This window comes from Leptonotus elevatus, chromosome 16, assembly GCF_054856555.1.
Source record: "Leptonotus elevatus isolate MCC_2025b chromosome 16, RoL_Lele_1.0, whole genome shotgun sequence".
Taxonomy (NCBI): domain Eukaryota; kingdom Metazoa; phylum Chordata; class Actinopteri; order Syngnathiformes; family Syngnathidae; genus Leptonotus; species Leptonotus elevatus.
The window spans coordinates 15830303-15854362 of NC_141254.1; the positions used below are offsets into that span (position 1 = coordinate 15830303).

At 39.2% G+C, this 24060-nt stretch overlaps 2 protein-coding genes across 5 annotated transcripts in view; both read right to left on the minus strand.

Annotated features, from left to right (window-relative positions):
- Nucleotides 1-7585, minus strand: part of LOC147160963 (glutamate receptor 3) — a 57682-nt gene extending 50097 nt beyond the window's left edge. For 2 of the 4 annotated variants that reach the window (XR_015097357.1, XM_086097940.1), the window contains exons 1-2: nt 7124-7585; nt 6143-6301 (exon numbers count right to left, since the gene is read on the minus strand). Coding sequence is in view for 3 of the 4 variants with exons in the window: in XM_086097940.1 (XP_085954066.1) it covers nt 6143-6301; nt 7124-7205 (241 nt within the window). In the remaining variant the exon portion in view is untranslated. The remainder of the gene's footprint in view (nt 1-6142; nt 6302-7123) is intronic. The other 2 variants (XM_086097939.1, XM_086097938.1) reach the window with 2 other exon arrangements.
- A 293-nt stretch (nt 7586-7878) lies between these two features.
- Nucleotides 7879-23828, minus strand: cchcr1 (coiled-coil alpha-helical rod protein 1). Its single transcript, XM_086098125.1, has 21 exons — nt 23534-23828; nt 22221-22485; nt 21967-22131; nt 21767-21884; nt 21425-21595; nt 21167-21330; nt 20957-21068; nt 20698-20808; nt 20462-20605; nt 20268-20378; nt 20062-20168; nt 18956-19068; nt 18808-18883; nt 18588-18706; nt 18327-18515; nt 16702-16803; nt 16467-16606; nt 16292-16394; nt 16033-16215; nt 13294-13337; nt 7879-9680 (listed from the first exon to the last, which is right to left on the minus strand). Exons 1-19 carry the CDS (start codon nt 23601-23603, stop codon nt 16085-16087), a joined length of 2511 nt encoding a protein of 836 aa, XP_085954251.1. The 5' UTR covers nt 23604-23828; the 3' UTR covers nt 7879-9680; nt 13294-13337; nt 16033-16084.
- Between the last annotated feature and the right edge of the window lie 232 nt (nt 23829-24060).

Below are 24060 nucleotides of genomic sequence, written 5' to 3' on the forward strand. Positions count from 1 at the left end.
TGGTTCGGTCCAATTTGACCCAACAGTTTTTTTAGAGTGAAGAAAGGAACCAAACATCAACAGTCCGATTGACTCTTTTCTCACCCTCACAAGCGCTCAATAGTGACAGAGACGTGACCATGGATATAAGGAGCCCTGAGGATCCCTTGATGAGCCATGATCCCTTCAAGATACTGCGGGAAGCTCGATCACCCGGGGGGGGGGGGGGGGGGGGTGTGAATGCTCAGAATAGAACCGCTGCTCCTCGACATCGAGAGGAGCCAGATGAGGTTTCGTTGCCCCCTGAAACATCCTAACCAGAACTTCCCTGGTGAGGTGTCGTAGACACATCTCACCTGAAGGAGGCGCAGTTCCCCAGTTAAGTAAGCGTGCACATTGTGGTGCAATTCATCTCAGTTGATCAAACCCCACAGATAACCAAAAAGCAATAAAAGTAGACGTTTCCTCTCGGGCACTAGAGCTGTATCTCCCTCCATAGATAATAAGCTTTACAAAACATTTACTTACAGCGTATTTACCCAATGCTCAGCTGGCTACAATGTATCACTGCTGGATTATCCAAGAAACACAACTACTGTAGATGAAGCTCAAAAAGCCAAAAGCAACGTGTCGGAATGAAAATCTACAGCAGCGGCACAGAGACAAGGCCCGTGGCTATTAGAAGCTTGCAGGGGGAGAGTAAAGTACACTTTATCATTTCGCTGCAACTAAGCAAAAAAAAAAAAAAGCCCGCTAACACTCCAACCTACGCCGACTTTCCATGCGCAGCAATACAATTACCCAAGGACCACTACAACAGGAGGCAGAGGAAAGAGGCCGTAAAGTGCTGTTAGGCTCTACAGAAGACACTTGAAAAAGGAACATGAACGGTAAATGATTGTCCGTATTAATATTCGTGAAGAATTTGCACGGGGAAACTGCTTAGTGTGTATTAAATTAACATCAATTGATTAGATTAGGAGCACTCTGAGGGGAGATGCTTCTGCCTAAACAATGCATCACTTTGCAAAGTTCAATACTGTAATATAGCTTTATTGGCTCAATGGAAGAGCCTCAGGAACAAAATGTAATGTGATTTCTATATAAACAAGAATAACAACCGGAGATAATTTGACGGTGTTGCAGTATGAGCATCTGATAATGTATCATGAGGACTTTTCTGTAGAACGGAGGAAAAAAATACAAATGCTAATAAAATAAAAATGAACAATTACATGTAAATGTCTCATCTTTACAATCCTAATTAGCTGAGGTCATGATTATAAATATTGTTCAAATAGTACAGGTAACAATGACCTCAATGTACATAATAAACGACCTCATAACACTTAAAATGGAGGCACTTACTTGCTAATGTGTGCGCAGTTTGTGAATCGAGCCAATTTTGTGAAGGAACTCAAACGTGTTACGTTCCTCTTCATCTGCCGATTAGCGTAGGTTTTAAATAGCGGTGGCCAAAACATGTCTAAATAAAATTCAACTGCGCTAATAAGCTAACCACCACAGGGTGCTGGAACTGTACAAATTGAAAACAACATGGCCTTTGTAACAAATGTTTTGTTTTTAATATCATATACTAACAATGGCAATTTTAATATTACGATATTGCCATTATCGTTGCATCCTGTACGTCTCATGCTCCAAAAATCTGTGAACACAAACTATTTTAACAAAACACTCTTTTTAACCATCACCTCATTAAAACTGCATGAAAAACCCAATGCAAATATTTTCTAATTGAATCAGGGAGTCACTAATCTGCTGGCATTTTTGCATTCTTCCGTGTCCTTGAATAATCTCAGGTAGCGTTGAGACCGGAGGAACAAAAGAAACGGCCTTTCTGAGGCCGGCGTAGTGTTGCTACAATGTTGCCGCAGCGTCACTGTAGTGCGACTTGTCACAAGTCATCACTGTTGCTCTGCTGCAGCGCTGACATGTGAGCACATTCTGATGCACGGGATGATGAGAGATGAACACATCCAGCGGCTTGGCCCCAAACCCATTTGGGCCACAGCAAAAGGCGTTTTACAGCATTATGTTTGGGCCACACACACACACACGTTGCGAGTGTGCTGACTTAGTCAGAGCTTTTAAGTAGCAAATAAAATACTTAAAAAAATAATTTTTTTCACATGAATGGAACTGCGTCATCAGTCAAGTGGCACTCCGAAAGCTTCTCCGGTGGTTAAGACCATTTATTGAGCAGGCAGCATGGCCTTTATTTCGAGGGAGGGAGTTAAAGATGCGCGATGACCCGCGAGAGTTTGCCCGATCACAACACACTAATTACAATGCAATGGAAATCTTCCCTCTGTACACTCAAATACTGTATATTCAACATGTTTGGGATCTGGATTCCCGATGAAAACACTCTTAAGGGGGGGAGCTCTTGTCATCTTGGGGCAGGTCATCCAAGTTGACAGGATTCTAGTTGGCTAGCTGAGATATTTTTAACCAAGCATGGTTATAAGAGGATATGCTTTTGGGTAAGTCTTAACCCCTCTCTTCAAGGGCTCGCAGACCCAGATGAGGCAAATATATATAAGCGTGAAGCTGGGCTCAGCCATTAATTGAATTCAAATCGACACAGTAATGTAGTAGAATGTGATTTTTCAAATTGCGAGATGCAATTTAGAAAAAAAAATCTAATAAAAATGACGGTCAGATGGTAAGAGTTATGTTTTAGCGTCTAGATGAGTACAGTCCACATGTTTTTTGTAATTCAGTCCAACTGCGGACGCCTTGGACGTCCGGATTTCACGATATGCGCTTGGCCTCATGGGAAATATGGTTCTTTAAAGGGGGAAAAAAAAGAAGGGGAAAACAATAGGTGCCGCCATAATCAACGAAAACCACATGCTCATTTGTGCTATTTTAACTGTTGTATAAAATAGTATAAACACTGTTTCAGCACTTTTCACAACATGTGTCCCCTAAAAAGGGATGGATTATTGTTGAATGCATCTTGGAATCCTTTTCAGCACAAAATAAACGAATAAATGAATAGTTAAGCCTCCCACATGCACTTGTTTTAATTACAGAAGGGCCAGAGATTTTGATTTCTTGATTTTGATTCCCCTCTTGGACATCGTCATTAAGTACAACAATTGATCCTTTGGTGCTAAATGTCCGACGCACAAGTTCTCTAGGATTCTGCCCAGTCCGGTGTCAGTGACAGGCTCCTATTTCCTGTTCTATATTACCACTTCACATGCATTTGTTGTTGTTGTGTGTGCGTGTGTTAATCTGTTTTTACAATGCATGCAACATCACAATGACAATGCTGTGTCTGTGACCATGGCGGGAATGGATTTTTCCACTTGGGAACAAACTGGAACCGGGCACACGCAAACACGCTTGATCAATAATGCCAATAACACACACACTCGCCATGAGGGATTTGTATAGTCGTTATCAAGTGACCCAGCTAGAGGACGGCATCGGGCTTTTAATCCATTCTAAATCAAAGCACAGCCACCAAACTCATTGACATTGCGGGTCACAGTCATTTCACGGCAATATAAAAGAGCAAGTTTAGCAGATGACACACACACGATTCAGAAGAAATAAGCTGATTTGACTTCTCAGTCATTTTGGCACGTTATTATGAAAACCAGCGACGCAAGCCGCGGCAAAGCTCAGGAATGACTAACCTATCACTCTGGGCAGAATAGAAATGTGTCAAAATAATCAGCACTTTCACTTGCTGCGTAAACACCCGGCAGGCGAGCAGGACATTATGCAACACAGATGACGAAAATAAGAAATATATTTAGTTTGGTGCATTTTTGTCAAACTGTTTGACTGGAGTGCATGATTAAGTTCTCAGTTTATAAATTGGCAAATTGTCTATGTTTAGCTCGCGTTTCCTTCTCTCGCGAAGATTAGTCCTCCTGATTATGTTGTCATTATTTGAATCAATAGACAAGACAGGAAAACATTCCAATAAATAGATTTGCGGTAAATGCGCAAAGATCACCAAACCACTTCTTTTTTTTTTTTACTTGCTAAGGTTAACTATAAAAGCACAATGACATTACATTTTAAGTTATCACACCCAGAACAAAAGCATTTTTTCTAACGAATGCAAAAAATTAATAAATAAATAATTCATGTGAGAGACAGCGCTCAGTTTGAGGTATTTAACAGTGCTTTCTAGAGAGTGTACCCTCTAATAACAGTTGGGACCAAAAATAACCCAAATTGGGTCAAGAATGGACGGACCCAACTTTTTGAGTTACTTAACCCAAAAAGTTCGGTCAAATGAATAACGGACAAAACAACCCAAAGATTGCTTATTATTAAAAATGGGTTATTAATTAATTATTTTTTTTAAGTTGGTTAAATTATTAACCCACACGTCAACCCAGTTTGTTGGGGTTGCTTTGTGGGCTCATTTTTTGGTTAAATAACCCAATTGAATTGGGTCAAATATGAGCCGACCCGGTCAAATTCAATTAATAACCCACAAAGTGACCCAATTTTTTTAGGTTGTTTGTGGGTTATTCATTTCAGAAAACTTTTGTGTTTTTTTTCCAATTAATCCAGCTGAATTGTGTCAAAAATGATTCCAACGAACTTTTTGAGCTATTTAACCCAAAAGGTTGGGTCAAATCAAATTAATAACCCACAAAGCATCCCATTTTGGGGGGGTTGTTTGTGGGTTTATATATTTGAGCCAACCTTTTGGGTTAATTGAATAACCCCAAAAAGTAACCTTGGGTCCTTTTTGACCCAATTTGAGTTATTTTTGACCCAACAGTTGCGTAATGCATTATATGACATAGATGGTCATCTGTGTGTGTAGATGCAAGGAAAACACAATTTATAGATTCATGCGTATAATAGCAGCAACTGCCAAAGTGCCCTTGAGCTAAACTCTGACTTCCCTACGGTTGCAGTGGTGATAAATCAGTAGCTGACAAGTGCCAGCATGTCGTTTGGATCTACATTATAACAAGTTGGTACCATGTGCAGACAACATCGTGTCTCAACTTAGTCTCTATCTTAATCAATCGATTTCAAAGCTCAATTGCAAAGGAACAGCGTACAAAGCATAACATACTGCATTTGCTTCCTTGCCTCCATCCACTCATCCATTTTCTATACTGTTGGATCACATTATGTTAAATTGTGAATTATGGAGGACTCTTGCAAGCTCTTTTCAACCAAATCTATTACAAGGTGGCATCCGATTGTGCTACCTGATGTTGTGGCATCTTTTACAAGTGCATATAATGTCCCGTGGCTTTGTGATGTACACGCTGGGCGTTTTTTTTATGTGACAGCCCTTTCTAACTGTGTGAGTTGTTTAAAGCAAATGCATCTTGTCACCAAGCAACTAACTGAGTGTCAGGAGATGCAAGAGCGGAAATTTCATTTTGTATTTTAAGTAAGCTGAGGGGGGGGGGGGGGGATGCATGTCTGAGTTTATATGCAAATATATGGCATATTAGTGTCTAATTAGCAGGAAAGGAGAGTGGCTAACATCATTTCATGTTGAGCCAAGACAATGTGACATCCCTTTATACTCGTATTTAACATCGCTCTATTACCAAGTTTCACCGCCATACTGTATAAGTTCAAGTATCAAGTTGTTTGTCACTCCCAGTTGAAATTCATATTCTAATACTTTTATATATTTAAGCACCAAAGTGTTCGACCAAACGATGTCATTTCATGTAATAAAAGTCTGCTAGCTTAATGCTAGCATAATGCGACAGATGGGCTAACGGAGCAACAAAACATACTGTACAAACAAAGCATGTGATAAACACACAGCCATACGTAGAATTTCTGTTTTATCAAAACAACAACCATTACACTATAGCTCAGTTGGGGACCTTTTTTTTTTTGCCTCTTTTTCTTGTTCTTTATGATGCTGAATTTCTACACTGAAGATGTGCAACTCAAAATGCTAACTCAGATGTGTCTGCGTATATACATACCCTTAAAACCCATACAAAATAATCACTTCAAATCACATGACATAGCCGGGGGCAGTAACAATGAACTAAAATTAAAAATCGATCTTTGACGTCTATAGCCGTCAATGGCAGCGAATGAGTTCATACTCGGATGCCCAAACCCCCCATCCTAAAACCAAAGCCCGCTTCACCCGTCAGTGCGCGTGACTACTCACAGGCGTGTGTGACGGAGAAGCTGTTGGAGGACTCCAGGTTGTCGACATTATAGTTGAGGTGGAAAGGTTTCTCCGTTGCGTTCTGGTTAGTGTTGTACAGCTGCACTGCAAACCGGAAGGCGCTGTGCTCCTGGACTGTGGAGCGCATGAAGAGTCCACCTGCAAGCAAGGAACAAGTTACACGAAGCACTACCCGACATAGGCACGATGAAGTGCCTTGCGATTGCCTGCAATTGTGTGGGACTCAATTTGACATGTGCAATATTGCATACAATTGAGTACACCCCCTCACATTTCTGCAGATATGTAATATATTTTCATGGGACAACATTGAAGAAATCACCATTTCACTCAAAATCACTCAACAGCCACGAATAGCTAAACTCCTGGCAACAAAAGTGAGTACACCCCTAAGTGAAAAATGTCCCAACGTGTGAATACTTTGTGTGTGCCCAACATTATTTTCCAGCAATTGCCTTAACTCTCTTGGGTATGTAGTGTGTTTGTGTGAAACTGTATTTTCATTTGCTCTCAAAATGGTGCAATGTTTAGTAGAGTTAGAGATCCCTCTCGTTGGGATTATAAAATAATTATTTAATCTGTACTGGCTTGGATGTAGGGGTTGACACGTACTTGAAGGCTGCATGCAGGTTTGAAATCTGTCGGGAAAACACCGACAGCCCACAATATGCAAATGTATCGGCATGTTGCAGAGTTGCCCTCGAGCAAGGCACCAACTCCCAAATTAGTCTCGGGACTTGTGTGTGAAATCCCAGTTCGTTTCTTTCTTTCTTTGGCATTTTTTTGTTCTGTGACAGCATTCGGCCAGCCGTTTCTGAGGTAACTTGTTATTATTCCAAGGCACGCTCGCACACTTTCAACTTTACTTGGCTACGGATTGCGCATACCTAATCAATACAATTCGATGCCGAGTGTCCTATTTCGGCTGTGGACAAAGACGGCGTCGCAGTCCCAACTTACCGATGTTGATTTGGTTCGGAAAGCCAGCCATCGAGTCTCCGCACAGGCACAACAAAAGTGTCGCCACTATGCCCGGCCACATTTTTCTATCCGAGAAGTGAGACGAACTCCTGGCGATGGGGGAGCACAGCGCAGCATGTACGCGAGCTGGCTCGGGGGGGAAAAAAATCCACAAGATGCGCGTGATGGGGCTGCTGTGCGCACACGCCCACGAAGAATGTGCCGCCGCGCCAATGCGTCCACGGTCGGTCCTGCGATACTCGTAAACCCAAAGACGGCGTGTTATTTAGGTGGAGGTGCCGATGGAGGAAGAGGAGGAGGAGGAGGAGGAGGAAGAAAAGGACACGATGAGCTCCTGTTTTGTGGACGAGGAGCGCACAAATGGACCGCTGAGAAAGAGAGAGAGAGAGAGAGAGAGAGAGAGAGCGAGAGAGAGAGAAAACAGAGGAGGCTCAAACTTGTGTCTGACGACGTTGAATTTCAAGCTCAGCCTCAGTAGCTGCAGTGCGCGCGCGCGTGTACGTGTGCGACTCGGCTGACTTTGAATGTCTTCCTAACGAGTGCTTCGAAACCTTTATGGAGCTAATTCGCATATTTTATTTAAAAAAAAAATCATAACACAAAAGCGAATCAAGGCTGGCTCAAGTACATTTAATTGTGTCCTTCTTTAACTACACGAAATGCCAAAAATACAATACGTCATACTTTTTGTTCTTTTTTTTTTGTCGTTTTATTGTACTGAAACTCCTCGTTTTAGTGACATGACTGAAATGTTAGAATATAATTAGCAAATACATTTATTGTTACGTACAAACAACAATACATAAAATAAAATAAACAAAAACGATACAAAAACTAATTTCGGTAACAGGACTAGAAAAATAAACGTGTGAACTTACTTTTGGCCTTCCCATGACCTGCAGAAGATCTGAATTATAAAACATGCATCATGTGACTTGTGAAATATTCTAAATTTTTCAGTGTGACCCACAGAACATGACTTAATTGTGGATTTAATTATTTATTTATTTTTTATAAAGAACATAAACGTAAAGTATTAGTCTATTATAGCATATACATAGCATAGCAAAGTATAGTATAGTTGTATAGAATAGCATAAGTGCAAATCTGTTAAAATATATATTTCTGAAGGACTTATATTTCACGGTAAAGTCTCATTTTAGAGAATGGATAAAGGCAACAAATATGTTCGCGGTCGCTTAAACTAATCTTTATATATGCAGTAAAATCAATGTGCAAGACATTTTACCTATAGCAAAAATAATAAAAGTTAATATTATCATGCATTTCCAACATTTTATTTTCTGGGGACCCAAATGGCACACCATTAGGCTTATACACATAATAACTACCCCCACATCGACTTTCTCCGTCCTTGACTTGGCAGCTGGGCCGGGCGAAGATCAGAGTCAGAATAATCTTTTGTGGCCAAGGATGGGACCAAGTAGGGAAATCTGTAGTTGGAGCTGTAGTTAGTAATCTACAGCAAGCAATCCACTTGAACAATACACATTTAAGACTTAAACACTACAGTAGAGAGAGTCATTAAACTAGTGTTTCTCAACCTTTTTTGAGCCAAGGCACACATTTTTCATTGAAAAAAATCTCGAGAAACGCCACCCATAGAAAATGTTTAAAAAAAAATCCTAACTAAACTAAATTGCCTACGGCGTTTAATTTTTTAACGTTTATATCATATATATTGTATATCATTGAACAACAAGTTCACATAACTTGGAAAAGCGCAAATAATTTCTTAAAATCAAAAGTGCAAATATTCTTACAGGTGCATTATGCACATTATAATCAAACTATATAAAAGAAATTGCTAATGCAAACATAAAATAAAAAAAATAAAAACGTACTTTTGTACACTTTCAATCTTCAGTTTATAATTCTACACATTTAAAGACATGTTTAATGATTGATTTATGTAAGGAAAGTGCCCAACTCTAGGCTTAACATGCATCATTCACAATTTCACATACAAATGTTATATAACAGCACACCGTTTCACACCTTAATTAATTCTCCATTTCCTTGTTGAATGTTGAACAGTGAGAGGCGCTTTGTTCATTTTTAGCTGGTAAAGAAGTTAGTGCTTTGTTCTCCCCTTCGACGAGAACGAAGACGACATCGTCATCCGTGGCCGTGATTGGTCAAAACAAACGTGCACAATGCTGCATCGTCCAATCAGCTCGAGGTATTGTACAGAATGTCCCGCCTTTCCCAAGCAAATCACTGTCGACCAGTCCCAGATTGATATTGTGGAGAACTCCCTTGAGTGAATCCCAACATCAATCTGGCTATTGTCAGGTTAATCCAAACTGGTATTTTGCTGTAAAACTCACCTGCTATTCACATCTATTGACATTTGTGCTCTTTGTGTAACGCTCTAAGATGTCACTAACCAAATGCTTTTTTTTTTTCTTCCATTGGGCATCTAAATCCCTGGCTGGAACGGGGTGTGGAATTGCAAAATGTCACTGCCCTCTTGATTGAAAGACAGCATTGTGGTGCTGCCTGGAAGTGTGCTCTTGAGAAGAAAAAAAAAACAGAAAAAGAGAGATTAAAAATAGCTCTTTGAGAAAAGTGGGTTTTATGCCATTCCTAAATAATGCATTTTCATTATAGAATGTAAATTAGAGCAACTCCATTCATCTGTGCCGTAATGGATGTGATTTAATTTTACACATGAGGTTAATGGTTAAGGATAAACACCCTTGTTATACAATTCAGAGTGCTTTATTCACTTATTGCTTATACCCACTGTGCTGGATATTCAATTAGATTAAAATAGTAATACAATATCAATTGCACCCAGAATGTGATTTGTTGGAAAAGGCATTGTGTTTGTGTGTGTGTCTGTGTGCGTGTGCGTGCAAATGACTGCAGACATCTTGGGCAAAACACTAACACAGCAAAACAGGCTGCAGTCTGTAAATCAAAATAATTTCAATGTTTGAAGCGCAATTGAAAAATGTCCACAAGGGTGCAGCTAGTAGAAAAAAATAACGATAAAGCATAAATATTTATTAAACTTAAACACAAATTTGTGAACCATTACTTTCAATGACATGTGCGCCAATGTCTTAAGGAAATGAATCTCTGGTAGGATTCAAGTGTGTGTAATTGTTTCACAATTTTGCATGGAATTTGGTCTTTGTGTAGAGTTATCCATATGGTGGGTGTAATTAATACTATAAAAATAGTTGGGTAAAAAAATAATACAAATTGAGTCAAAAAGGGACTGACCCAACGTTTCGGTTTATTTATCTGAAACAAAAAAGTTGGGTGAAAAGAATAACCCACAAAACAAAACAAAAATTTGGAAACGACCGTTCTTTGGGTTATGCATGTGTAAACCAAAAAGCTGGGTCAAAAGAATAACCCACACCCAAATATACTGTATTGGGTTTTGGGCTCTATTCATTTTGACAACCCAAAAAAAACAAAAAAAAAAACAATTACAACCCATTTTTTGGGGTTGTTTTGTGTGCTATTCATTTCACCCAACTTTTTGGTTTAATAAAAACCCAAAACGTTGGGTCGGTCCCTACTCCATCTTTGACCCTATTTGGGTTATTTTTGACCCAACTAAAAAGGATGTAGTATGGCGGCGTTGTTGGTGGCATTATTCCAAGCAGCTCATGAACACATTATGATGATAATTTTTTGTTATCATTAACTGTGTGTTTTATCCTCTTTGTTTTCCTCCCATTATTTAAATAGGACAACACGTCACAGAGCAACAAGAACCGAGGGCATAGATTTATTCCTGTCAACCACTTGTCAATAGCCATTTATCATAGCTTGTGAACTTAACCCCATTTTATATATAGCGATTGCTTGTTATAATCCACAGAATTACACAAGTTGTGGGCCCGAGGGAGCGGAGTGGCCTAAATACACGCAGATCCTGTGTTACATGTAGCAAGCACACTTAACAGAGAGAACATCGTTGCAATCCTACTCGTCAGCCATAATCACATCAACAAAATGACAGCTGATTTGTACCCACTGATGACCAATACTGTACATGATTTGTTCAAATTGACAGCTAAATGCTGTTATATTGCAATTATGTACAGTACAGTTAATGAACGTGTCTCGTTTGTGTTTCATTCAGGCCAAGTTCCCATTTCATTATTGAGAGTTGAAACCTGTGAAATTGGCTGCTGAACTTTGCAGCTGTGTGTCAGGGTGTCTCCGCATTACAAATTTAAGATGACACCGGAGCCAAAGCCTGCCGGGAAGCACCACATTGCTCCTTTGACGCACTCGCTCCTTCATTTTGCACGGGGCGGCTAACATAAACGCAGCTTGGCACTTGGTAATTAAGGATGAGAAATCCTGCTGTAAATGGCGTCCAAAAACAAACAGCACATCGCACATCTTTTGCCATTATCGATTTCAAGTCAGAGCTTGGAGAGAGAAAAAAAAAAGTCCTATAAAAACGGGATTGGAGTGTGTACTGGATGCTCAGCAGACAGCTATGAAGCTCACTTTGCTTGTTAGTTTGCAACCTGCACGGAGCCGGTAAAAAGAACAGGCGACCTGAGGGAATGCTGATTAACAAGTATTAATAATGAAGAACTGTGTTAAAATTAATGGTCGGGGTAACGGCTAGCACCACAGTGGTGTAACAAAGGGAGGTTTTATAACGGAACGGAAAGTAATGCCTGCAACAATCCTGAGATTAAACAATGTTGTACTTCGTGGTCTGAAGCTCACCAGAAAGGTCAGCAGATTGAAAGAAAGAAAAAGTAGAAAGTGATTAAAAAAAAATAAAAAAAATCTAGCGTGACACCTTTCCTATTTCCTCCTGTTGTTATGGCTTGCAATAAAACCTTCGGCCGAGCCTCGAGATACGCCTCGTCTAAAATTACAGTCCCTCATTTTATTGCTTTTCAATTAACTTGACTATTCACATTTTATTTAACGGTTTCCTTTATTTTGAGCAGCTCATCTTATCCTCACATGCACTTTTCAAAAGCATTGTTGTCCAAAAGCAACTTTTAGTTTGAGAAGCAGAGAGACAAATTCCTTTGGAGTAGGTAAGAAGTTTAGATGACGTTTTGACATGACAGCTGTTGGAATGAATCATATCATCTTGGAGTGAGAAGATAGAAGATGGACTGATAGAAACAAGCATCTTTTGATCCGTTTTCAGTCAACTGAATATAGTGCAAACGTATTTGAGCAATGACAGAATTTATGATGATTTCAACTTTAAAAGAAAACACCAAAGTGAGATTGAAATAAAACAATCCAAAAAGTGTGGACTTCAGTTTGAATTTAGGAGGTTTCACAATAATATGGCATTTATGCAGATTACCGCCATTTTTTGGGACCTTAAAAGCATTTGGACAAAGTGACGTAAGTCTAAATATAATCATAATTGTTACTTGATACTGACGGAAGTTTGAAGGCAGTGAACATCAATCATTTCGTAAAGACATTTATGTCTATACATAAGCATTACTAAACATATTAAACGATCTCATCTACATCAACATTTATTCCATTAGCAGATTGATTGCTCATTTACTATTTGTGAAATCGGTAAAAGTGCACATTGATCTTGATTTGTGTCCCCCCCCCCCCCCCCCCAGGAGAATGAGCACATTTGCACTTTCTGGAAGTATCATTTGCCAAATAACTGCTGTGATCACAGCTTTTATGGGCCTAACGAAGTGTCCCAAGTGTGACACCTGGCAGTAAAAGCATTTACAAAGCGATGTGCTCACCAAGTGACAAATCTTAATTAAAGCCAATGGAGTGCGTAAACCTTCATTAAACATTGAATCAATGTGAACTAACCTTTTGCGAAATGATCAGATATGGCAGTATCATTGATATTGATATGTTTTACGCCGCCCAACAACTTCAGCTATCTCTTAAGTTAAGCATATTGTCCAAAAGGGAAAAAAATGAATACAACAAAACAATATAGCGCAAGTGTGCATTAACAGCGCTTCAGTACATCACTAAGTAGTATTTGCTTTTAAAGAATTCATAAGCACCACAACAATTAATCAACAATAGCACAACTCTACTTGTCCTTTAATGATTCATAGATGAAATATAAACATCCAAAATAAATGAGGGATGAGTCAAGATGACCTTTGAGGAGGAATTGCACTTACTGTAGATTTTATATTAAATGCTCCTCCCAGGTAGACAACTGCTCCTAAAGGAAGAGACAAGATCAGTAGTTCAGTCATCGTTATGAGATTCAGAATCAGATTGTTGTTTAATAATGTAAGTTTCTGTAGATTAGAGATTTGTTTCCACTGCCTCATTTTGCTCTATAATCTATATGTTCCTTCCCCACTTCCTGTTCTCTAAATTAAGCTTCTTGTGTCAAAATGATTTTATTTTTTAAACGTTTCTGCATAATGTGTAACTGTAAAAGCTACAAATTCAATTTTCAAAAATAACATTACGGTACAGTATAAATGAATGTTAGCCATACTAAATCCAAGAAGAAGTTTGTCAACCCGATTGCTTAATCAATTAAAAATAAAATGAAAGTCAAACAATGCAGTAATTGTGTAAACAACATGTCAGGGATGAATCAAATGTGCAGCAGTACAAAGTAATATTGATTAAAAAAAAATGTTGTGCAAGCATCACCTTGTTACAAAGTAAATCTACCAACAGGGAAGAGTTAACGCGGATTTTCATTATCGGGTGTCTGTTTGCAACACTATTTGTCTCTTTTTGTGACAGATGTAAACAACGTATGTATGCTTTAGAGCAGTATTTCTACAACGTTTTACAGCAAGTAGGCCTACCACCTCAAACAATACATGGCTCTCTCCAATGTTAAAAACAAGGCAGATGTTTTATTCCTAAAAGCTGTGTTATTGTACACAGATTGAGCATTAACACTGGATTTAAATGCAGGAAGAAAAAAAAGTATTTAAATAACAATCCAAGTAATGGTATTGCGCATGAAAGCTAATTATTATTATTTATTTTTTTACATGAATAAATAATTTGAAAAGATTAGATGCAAATGTATCATTCTTAAAACTGAATGACTACTAAATCATTGTAGACCTTATATATATATATACACTATAGTTATGCAGTTGAATATTTAATCCAGTGATTCAGTTGCATACCACTAGAGGGAGCCCTCTTAACCACTGTTGTTAGCACACTTTCAGAACTACTGCTTTTAGAGGACAGAGCAATAATTAGTGCTGATCCCCTCAGGCATTGCATGCGTGTATAAACAAAAACGCGGCTGCCTATTATCCACCACACTGCCATGACTGCTCCCCTTGCCTTTAGCGTGGCCGGCAAAAAAAAAAAAAAAAAAAAGTAGCACAAACGAGTCCACCATGCTACTTTTCTATGCACACACATTGCCGGTGGTTGAAACCCCCTGATGGGATCCAAGCATCATCACGCCAAGCACCCAAGTTTGCTTTGACAACTGGCAACTTTGGAAAGACGTCAAAGTGGACATAAGTTGTGATGGATTTGACTGTAATGTACTGACCAGTCAAACAAATGGATATGGTAAACATATGACATGGTCACATGAACAGCCGTAACGTGAAAATACTTTTGAGTTTGTATCATTGTTTCACACTTGAATGAAGACATGACACAGAACGAATTAAACAATTATAAAATAATTCTTATAATCATCATATGTCTTACATGACATTACTTGAAATAACTTGAAATGGTCCAAACAGTGGATAAAAAAAAAAAAAGCCTCTAAGTGGATTTTAGAAAGTTAAATTGCTTAAAAAAAAAAAAGTGTCATGTTGAAAAGTACAATTTGTTCTTGTGGAAGTAGTACGAGACAACCGTATGTTCTCCGCTTTGACAACACTACCCTCTAGTGGTTGGAAAGTAAACGTACATGCATTTATTCTCGGTTCCCTCGGGAGGTCCCTTAGCACTTCTGCTAATTGCTATGCTGCAGACGCTGTTCTAACGTGATCATTTGCTGTGATTCGGAGTTCATCAAATGAAGAAAAAAAAAAGGTCATTACTGCAAAAGAGGCATAATGCGGGCATCACACACCGTTTACCATCGTTTGTTCTTTTTTCTACATTAATTGTTTTACATAAAGACAACTTCTAATCTTGTGTAGCCTGTTTCTATAGAACTCATCCAAAATAAACTGTAGGTGCACGGCGATTTTCTCATGATGTAAAGTGCATGCACTTTGTTGTTATTTTTGCTCCACCGACAGTTTCACCTCGGGGCAAGAAGTTGAAGCTATTGCAAAATTTATCAGCACTCGAGACAAGAAGAATAGCTCAATTATCGGGCTCATCATGATGTTTATCAGCAGCCCTCCGACAATGGCAATGCCATTTGAAATGGGACTCTGTGAGGGGAAACGACAAATAGAACATATTGATTTTTTTATTACTATTATCAAATCATATCCACTAGGTCTTCCCCCATGTGTGATATTAAAAAAAAACTGGGAATCTATTTCAAACCTAAGAATTCTCTGTATTGCCCGTAAGATCTGAGAAAAAAAATAATGTGATTCGAGTACTTTCTATAGAGTTCACCTCAAATACAGTACAAATTATTACATAATTTACAAAAGCATTTTATTAGGTCAAGTCTTCCATTCATGGGTGTACAAACGTCTCATTTATTTTCTCTGGTAGGTTTCTCTTCTCTCCAATTAACAACAAGATCTATATTTTTCTGGTGGAAGTTTAATTCATCAGACAGGAGACAAAACATCTAGATTATCTTTTACGTTAATATAAAACATATTTCTCACTATTCATCAAACAATAATATTTTATATTAATTAGGCACTTTTTTTTTTAGGTGCATATGTCTCTAGATACAACACAAGCTATATAAAAATAAAATAAAAAATGTTGTGTACCTCAATTGAGTCTATTTCCTTTGAGGTTTGGAGGTACAAATTAAAGGTGCGTTCACTGACACGGCCTCAACACAGAGTGCATTAAGTCGCTGTGCCCTTCCTCCTCCTCCGCAGAGTCCTCGGAGCTGTTTACCACTGCAGCGCTGAGCGTGCGGAGCTCCTCCATAACAGAAAGGAGTCTCTCTGGCGGGATCGAGACAGTCAAGCAGTCAAGACAGTCCAATCTGGAACGAGTGGACAGAACGAGCACACCACTCACTTTCTGCTGCTAGTTGTGCTCCCATAAAGCAGCTTGTCTCCAATTGTTCTCCAGGAGCAGATATGTTTTGCAGAAAATCACTCCTCAGCTCTCTCTCAGGAAACTGTGTAACAAATTGACACCTGGTTCAACAGTGACACCAAAAATCTGCCTCAAAAATAAAAATACATCTCACCAGGTGTCTGTTTGTCTCAGCCTCTTGTGTTTGTTTACATTGGACTTCCTTTTTTGTGTGTTCACTTTGCAAAGCTTCAGTTTCTCTGCAGTGGTTCTGTTTCTGAGCGACCGCTTTTTCAAACTGCCGTAAAGTCATAACTGTAAGATAAAGAGGTGATGAAGTCTCTGGTGTCTATCACACGCTATGCATATCTTAGGTGTCTATGGTTTGAACTGTATTGTGATCCCTCAACCTGCTTTGGTGTGCTCTCTTTTCGCCGCGCTGACTTGTGCCTGCATCTCACTAAGCTTTTCAGCACAGCGACTCTCGATCTCAGACACTCGCTCCTGCAGGGCTGTAGGGAACATGCACGCCATTCATCACAGCAATGCGCACAGGGTAGAAAAGTAACCCACTTGAATTTTAAAATCTATTGTTGAGACAGAGCTAAGCTATGATTCCAAACTTTCCCAAGTTGACACTATGCCCCTTAAAAGTTAACAGTGAAGTAGCGGAGTGAACCCTGGTATCAATATGTGGATGCAGTGATGAGGGACATGTCTCAGACTGGATTTACACAGTGACCCAATTGTGATTTTTTTCCCCCTCCCATATGACCCAATTTACAGCAGGATAAGAAGGCATGGTAAGCCCAATTGTTTTCCCCAAAGCAATTCTCAGGGCAGAATCAGCGCCTCAATCATATAAGGATAAAAATAAGATTGGATATCCAAACTGCAGGGTATCAAGAGGAAGTCAACATTAAACATTTCTTGACAATAATATGTTATATTTGACCTCATTAGTCTAAACATGACATTCTGATTAATACTACATTTGTGGAATATGAGTTATGCAGCAAAATACAGCCGGTTTTATCCATCTCAGGGGGCGGACATTTTTCCACTTGCTGTTGCGTGAAAATGACATCACAGTTGCTCAGGGCTCTGGCAACAACCAATCACAGCTCACCTGTTTTCTGAAGCTGCTCTGTGATTGGTTGTTATCTGAGACATGAGCTACTGTGATATCATTTTCACGTGTTTCAAGTGGAAAAATGGTCGCTTTCAGATATTGATCAACACTGCTAGATTTTACTGCTCAACACACATTCCACTAACACAACATTAACCAAAATACTGTATTTAGACTAGTGGGGCTGCATAGAACAGATTACTGTCAAGAATTTTGGGGTGTTTTATATATATATATATATATATATATTTAAAAAATACAAATAAAAAATTAGATATATAAAAAGAGCAATGATGATGACATTACCGAATGAACAATACTGAGCTCTTAGAGAAGAAAAAAAACCCCTTCCCCTTTAAATAGAGACTAATCGGATGATATTAGCTGTTTTGGAATTGACAAATATAGGGTAATTTGTCTTGCTGTTTATTTATTTTATACACTGACACTTGCATTTAAACTTCCACCCCCCATAAAAAATCCAAAAATTTTTGCTGATTTTTCTCTCTGTCTGTAAAGTTAAATAACAACAAAAAGAACAAAACACTGTAAAACAGTGAAATGTTCTTCTGCCTGTCATCCATATCTTTATTGCTGTAAGCATTAAGGGACAAAAAAAAAGCCAAGCTGCCCTGCCACTCATTCAGAGCATCCAAGGGCCAATCCAATAGGATATCTTGGCTCGGCATGCGGTGAAAACGTCACACATCAGTGAACGTCGTGCACAAGCAAGACACAAGATGCTGCATCCAAAGCCCTATATTAACGTCGGAAATAATTGTATCGGCATGTCACTTGTTAGTACTTGGCGATGCCGATGCCACTGTTTTAATGCAGTATCGGGGCCTCTCCCGCGTTTTTGGGAGCAAATGAGTTAGTTAACCGTCAGGGGTTATGTCTCACCTTGCTCTCTGTTCTCCTTCTGGCTGAGCAGTTGAGATTGGAGCTCCTCCTGCGTCACCTTGCTCTCCTCCAGCTGGGCCAGGACCTGCTGGGTTTTCCTCTGGACCTCCTCTCTGCCTGACACGGCCTTCTGCGTCTCATCTCGGCTCTGCTCCAGCTCCCCCTGAAGCTCCCTCAGCTTGCTCTCGTCTGAAGCGACGCGCACATGCAAAGTGAGACGCCGCACAATCAGATGGCGTGGCATAGGGAAAGGAAGCTTACATTCTTCTTTCATATCAACCAATGCTTTCTCAATCAGCTCCGGGGTTCTTTTGAGCTCCTGCGCGAGCTTGCTTCGTTCTTGACACGCCAAATTGAGTTGTATCTGTACATTTCTGATGCTGCGTTGCAACAGATACGAGGAAGAGAGGTGAGCAACTCAGTGAAAGCTCTCTGGGGCAAAGAGTCATTTCAAGAGGATTTATTGTGTGAAGTTGACTACCTTTCCGCTGCTGCCTGCTCTGCTTGCTTACTGGTCTTCTGGACTTTGTGCAGAGCAACCCTCCTCATGAACAAAGCTGTGAAGCAAAATCATTGGGATGTACAACGCTGAAGGGTAACAAATACAAATCAAGGTTCAATAACGGCACCTTGGACTGTTTCCACTCGGCCTCTGGCGAAATTCAACCTTGAGCCAAAACTATTGAGTTTTGCTTGTGCTGCATCCACTTCTGCTATTTTACGATGAAACGCCAGACTGAACCTGGGAGGCACAGAGAGTAACAAAAACATCAACAATAACTACCGTGGTGCCCTGAGATATGAGTTTAATTTGTTACATGAAGGCACTTGTAATTTAAAACATTTGCATCTCAAATCATCTTTCCCATTGAAATGCATGAAAATGCCGTTAATCCATTCCAGCCTTCCCCAAAACAACCCAAATTTGTGTTGTTGTTTTTTAATAAGGAAAAAATAGTATGCTCTATTACTGTACGTTCTAAAAACATGGAGTAATAATTACCGATACAGTGGGACAAAAAAGTATTTAGTCAGCCAGTGATTTGTGCAAATTCGCACATTTAAAATGAGGTCAGTAATTTTCATCATTGTGAGAAAAAAAAATCATAGAAATCACGTTGTATGATTTTTTTTTAACAGTTAGCATTAGCATGTGAATGGCATTTTACATTATATTTTAGCATTATGCTGGCAGGTTGTTCTTAAGGCAACATTTTTTTTTTTTTTTTCAAAATCCCCAAAGTGCAAGTCTCTTTTATTATATGTTTAGCTTGACAGTATAGGTCAACTGGGAGTGTCAGTAAATAGCTTGAAGCATCTTTTCAATTTGTTCACTATTTTCCAAACTGCTGCTTATTGTGAAGTGAGTTGAATGGATTTCAGTGTCATCATACATTTCATACTGTACCCCTCTTTAAAGAGGAAGAGCTTGAGTGTTGTTTTCCCCCCTCCCCTTTCCTTGTTTTTTTTTTTTTTTTATCTAAGAAACTCAAGGTGCTGAAACGTGTCCCACCAGGCTTCCCATTATATCTCCCACTATTGGTCATTATTGTTTTTTACGTTTCTTGGACAGCTTGTGACGGGGGAGAATTGTCATATTAGGGATCAAATACTCTGAATCTGAATCATGCAGAAATCGTATCTCAAAATTGGCTGAACAAATCTTTAGTCTGGTCACTTGTATCTTAAGGCCCCACTGTAAAAACTGTTGGATGTGGTTTTCACCCCATTTTACCCGTGCAAAGCATCTGTTGTAGTTTTGAGCCCAGTCTCTAAGCTGAGATTCTTTGCCTTCAGTTGTTGGTTCTCCTTGCAAGCCTGAGCCAAGTCCCGTTTCAAAGTCTAAGAAGAAATACACATTTATAGCATCATAGACAAGTCCTCCACATTTATTTTTAAAGTGGGGGAAAAAAAAATCACATTACTTCCTGACATGCTCACCTCCTTTTCCACTTTCTCCTGGTCCAACTCAGCTATCCTGGCGTCCAGACTGCGCTGGAGCACAGTTGTGCGATGCTGCTCCTCTTGCAGTTGTTGTTCCATGAGTCCGACCTAAGACGCCGAAAGATGATTCCATTTCCACACCACATGCTTGCCTCAAACACATTCAAAGTTCCTGTCAGACTTTTTGATACCTCTGAAAGATGAGTTTCCCTCTCATCTCGCATCTCAATGTCCTTCAAACGAAGCTGGACGCATAGTTTGAACACCTTCTCCCTCCAGAGGTGAAGCACAAGAAGACCATCAGCTCTTCTTATCACAAGTGGGTCTGATGAGGCCTATTTAGACAAAGAACACCTCAGTAAATTTTTCAGATAAAAAAAAAACTACAAATGTGAATCGGCAACCAATGAGTGAGGAAAAAAGAAACCTTCTTGAGCATCTTCTCTTCTTGGAGGGAGACTATCTCACTCATGGAGTTAAATCTGACAGTCAAAAGCTCTGTGGTTTTCTGCAATGCCACTTTCTCTTTGTTAAGCCTCTACAAAATCAAGAAACAACATATTGCATGATTAAAAACTGGATGCTAATTAACTATTGTTTTTATGTTATTCGTTGTTAATTTATGGAAAGGAGCAAAAAGCCTTTGTAGCAAGCTAATTGTGTTGAACACTGCGTATTGTTTTCACCTCAACTGCTTCATTTAATTGTTCCTTTCCTTTGTCCACAACAACCTGGCCGATGTAATTTCGAAGACTGTGCAGAGTTGCTGATTGTGTCTCGTACGCTTGTTCCATTTGTCTGTAAAATAATTCACAAGCAACAACTGTGTTCATTGGTCTTATCAACAATGTTAAATGTAAGTTTATCATGATCTCCAGATGGATTCAAAGTGGAACCTTAGATGTTCTTTCAACTCATCTCTCTCTGCGGATGCCTCCATTAGGTTGTTTTTCAGCTGCAGCATTTCCCGGGTCACTGACTGAAGTTTACTCTGCAGTTCATTATTTGGTTTTCTGGCTGTGCATAATTCCACACAGTGTTCGGCATTCAACTGTCGCAGCTGATAAGGGAAATTAGTGATGTAAATAGTGGAGTAAATGGGTCATCACACATGTAGTTGCATATTTTAGAATTTGAAAATATTTGGCAAATACCTCTTCCTCTTGCTTCTTCTGCAGCTGTTGCATTTTTTCCGACATTTTAAAAGACTGCTCTTCGCTCTCTGCTTGCTGCTCACTCATTTTGGCCTTAAGGGCGAGCTCCTGAGCTTCACCTTCTCTCCTCATTTTTGCAATTTCTTCAGACTCTTTCTTTAATCTTTCGAGCTGAAAAACACAAGCATGACATATCTGCCATCTTCAAAACTGAAATAAAGCCGAGAAGAAAACTAAAAGGTATAAGCTAATACATGGAAGAGTTGAAACGTCAGTTCCTCCCAGGTGATCACAGGCAACATTATTGTCAAAATTAAATGTTTGCTTGTGACGCACTATTACCTGAGAGCTTATTTTCTCCTTTTGTGTACGGCAGTGCAAGAGTTCCTCCTTCAATTGGCTCTGCTCAGTCCTCACATTGCTCATTTCCTGATTCATTGTCTTCAAATCGTGACATTGCCTGATGTACAACAATTAAGCCATGTTAATTTAAGACAGAGGATTCTAAATGAATCTCAAGACTATGCAACTCCATTTGCTACCTGCTTATGGTGTCGTTTTTTACTCTAATCTCTTCCCTATAGCTCTGCACGGTGTCCTTCAGGGCCTCCATCTGCTCCTTCAACCGCTCAGCCTCCGCTTTGTGCTTTTCTGCCTCCAGACACCACTCTTCCCATCTGGACCACTGGTCGCCTCTCTCTTTGGTACTGTGTTTGAGCAAATGGAGCTATTTGTGTACCTACCATGCCCCCCAGCTGATAGTATTTTTGACCATATAAATCATACTGTGGAATACCTCGTCCTCAAGTCTGACATGTTTTCCTCTGGAGTCCTTCCTCTTGTGTTGTTTCCTCGGAGCATCTTGGTGCATTGATTTTCCTTTCTCTGGGTTAATATTTCTCGTTGGGTGCTAGTGAAACCAAGCCATGGATCCTTTGGTGGAGCTGTCGGGACACTTGGGTTCATCCAGGAAATGCATGGCTGTGTGCCTGTGGCCAGTGCAGCAGCCTGGACGCTTGACGCAAAATGAGAGGGAGGCACAAGGTCATCCTGGGGTTTTCCTATATAACATGAAAGGAAATGTGAATTATACATGTGAAAAGAGACAAATACTCATTCTATGGATATTGAGAGATAAGCATTCTAACCGTTAAGTATATCCAATTCTACTTAAAAGTCACTAGAGGGCATATTAAAAAATTAAAAAATTGTAAACCTATTTAGTTGAACAGAAATCTGATGTACTCACAGGAAGCCATGACTTTAATCTGATGTATGAATGGCAACAGGTGTCTACACAGGTTAACTGTATCTTATACCACTGAAAATTATTTTGAGGGCCACATACAGATACATGGAAGACTGCAAGTCACTTTTGAAATTAATTGACTTTAAATTATAAAATATTATATTTTATATACTTTCTGTTAAAGAATAAACAGCAAATAGTTGAGGATTTTTTTTTTTTAAGATTTTGGGATGGTCCTCGGCCCTGTATACCAGTTGACAAGATCCACCCCTGCGATGAACAGCAGCCGACTCACATTAAAAAAAGCATACTGTCGTAAGCTCACAATTTTTATAACAATTACCCCAGGATCAGTGTGATGGTTATACATCAGACACAGAACAGAAAGTGGAAGAAACTATTTGCTAACATTTCATTATATGTACTCACTACAATGTTTTGAAGAGAAATTGTGTGAACTTGTTTTAGTCGTAAATACTTTATTTGAATCTTTGTATATTTAGAAAAATTCTAGAGTATATAAACCAATAAATTGCCTTGTGAGCTGTGTCAATTTTGTTGTTGTTGTCATTTTGCTGGGCCTATTATATTAAATTGGATATTAATCGATGTATTAACAATAAAGAGCCTTGTCCTTTATTTTATGTATTATTATTATTTCTAGACATACAAGTTAGACATTAAGTAGAGTAAGTATAAAAAAAAAAATCCCACTTCATTTAGAGCTTACCACAAAGCAAGGAGCATTCAAACTTTCTGTATGTACTGTACAGAGCCCCATTGCGTCTGATAGACAAGCAAATTAGGCACCATTACAAAAAAAAAAAATACTATAAATACTGCTGAGTCCAATAACTTACTGGAAATCTTTGGTGAAATGAAATCGGTTGGTATGTTGAGCTTTTCGCTGTCATTTTTATATCCGTCCATTTTTAGTGCAGTCAATGATCTTCCAGGAAGTTTACGTTGCTTTTAAGCACGTTTGAGCCACCGGGTCGACAGTTCCACCACTCCTATTTACCTATAGCTAGCTAACTAGCTAGCATTGTAATTTCTCGTCTTCACATTAAATACAAACTAAAACAGTAGTACAGACGCTTCTAAATGTGCATCCGCTCTAGAAACTTGCAAAAATATTTCCAATAACGACGCCAATTCGCGCAGTGCATTGTGGGTGCACGACTAAACTCTTTTTGCGTAAACCCCGTGTTAAGTCTTGCAGGACGTACTCATCCCTTTCACAGCTTTGGCTGCGGTTTTTTGTCGCTTTTCCACTCGACAACGTCTTTAACTTTAAGACAACACTGTATTTGGGAGTCTACACTACTGTTTAACCGATTTATACTCTATATTTTTTAACAACAGGAGTATCTAAAAAAAACACACA

What these genes read in the sequence shown, in the direction of transcription:
- cchcr1 (XM_086098125.1), bottom strand. Translation starts at nt 23,603, where the DNA reads ATGGACGGATATAAAAATGACAGCGAAAAGCTCAACATACCAACCGAT. An exon ending in CCGAGTGGAAACAGTCCAAG is followed by an intron (nt 18,884 to 18,955) that starts GTGCCGTTATTG and finishes TTTGCTTCACAG; the next exon opens with CTTTGTTCATGAGGAGGGTT. An exon ending in GGTTGATATGAAAGAAGAAT is followed by an intron (nt 18,516 to 18,587) that starts GTAAGCTTCCTT and finishes GCGTCGCTTCAG; the next exon opens with ACGAGAGCAAGCTGAGGGAG.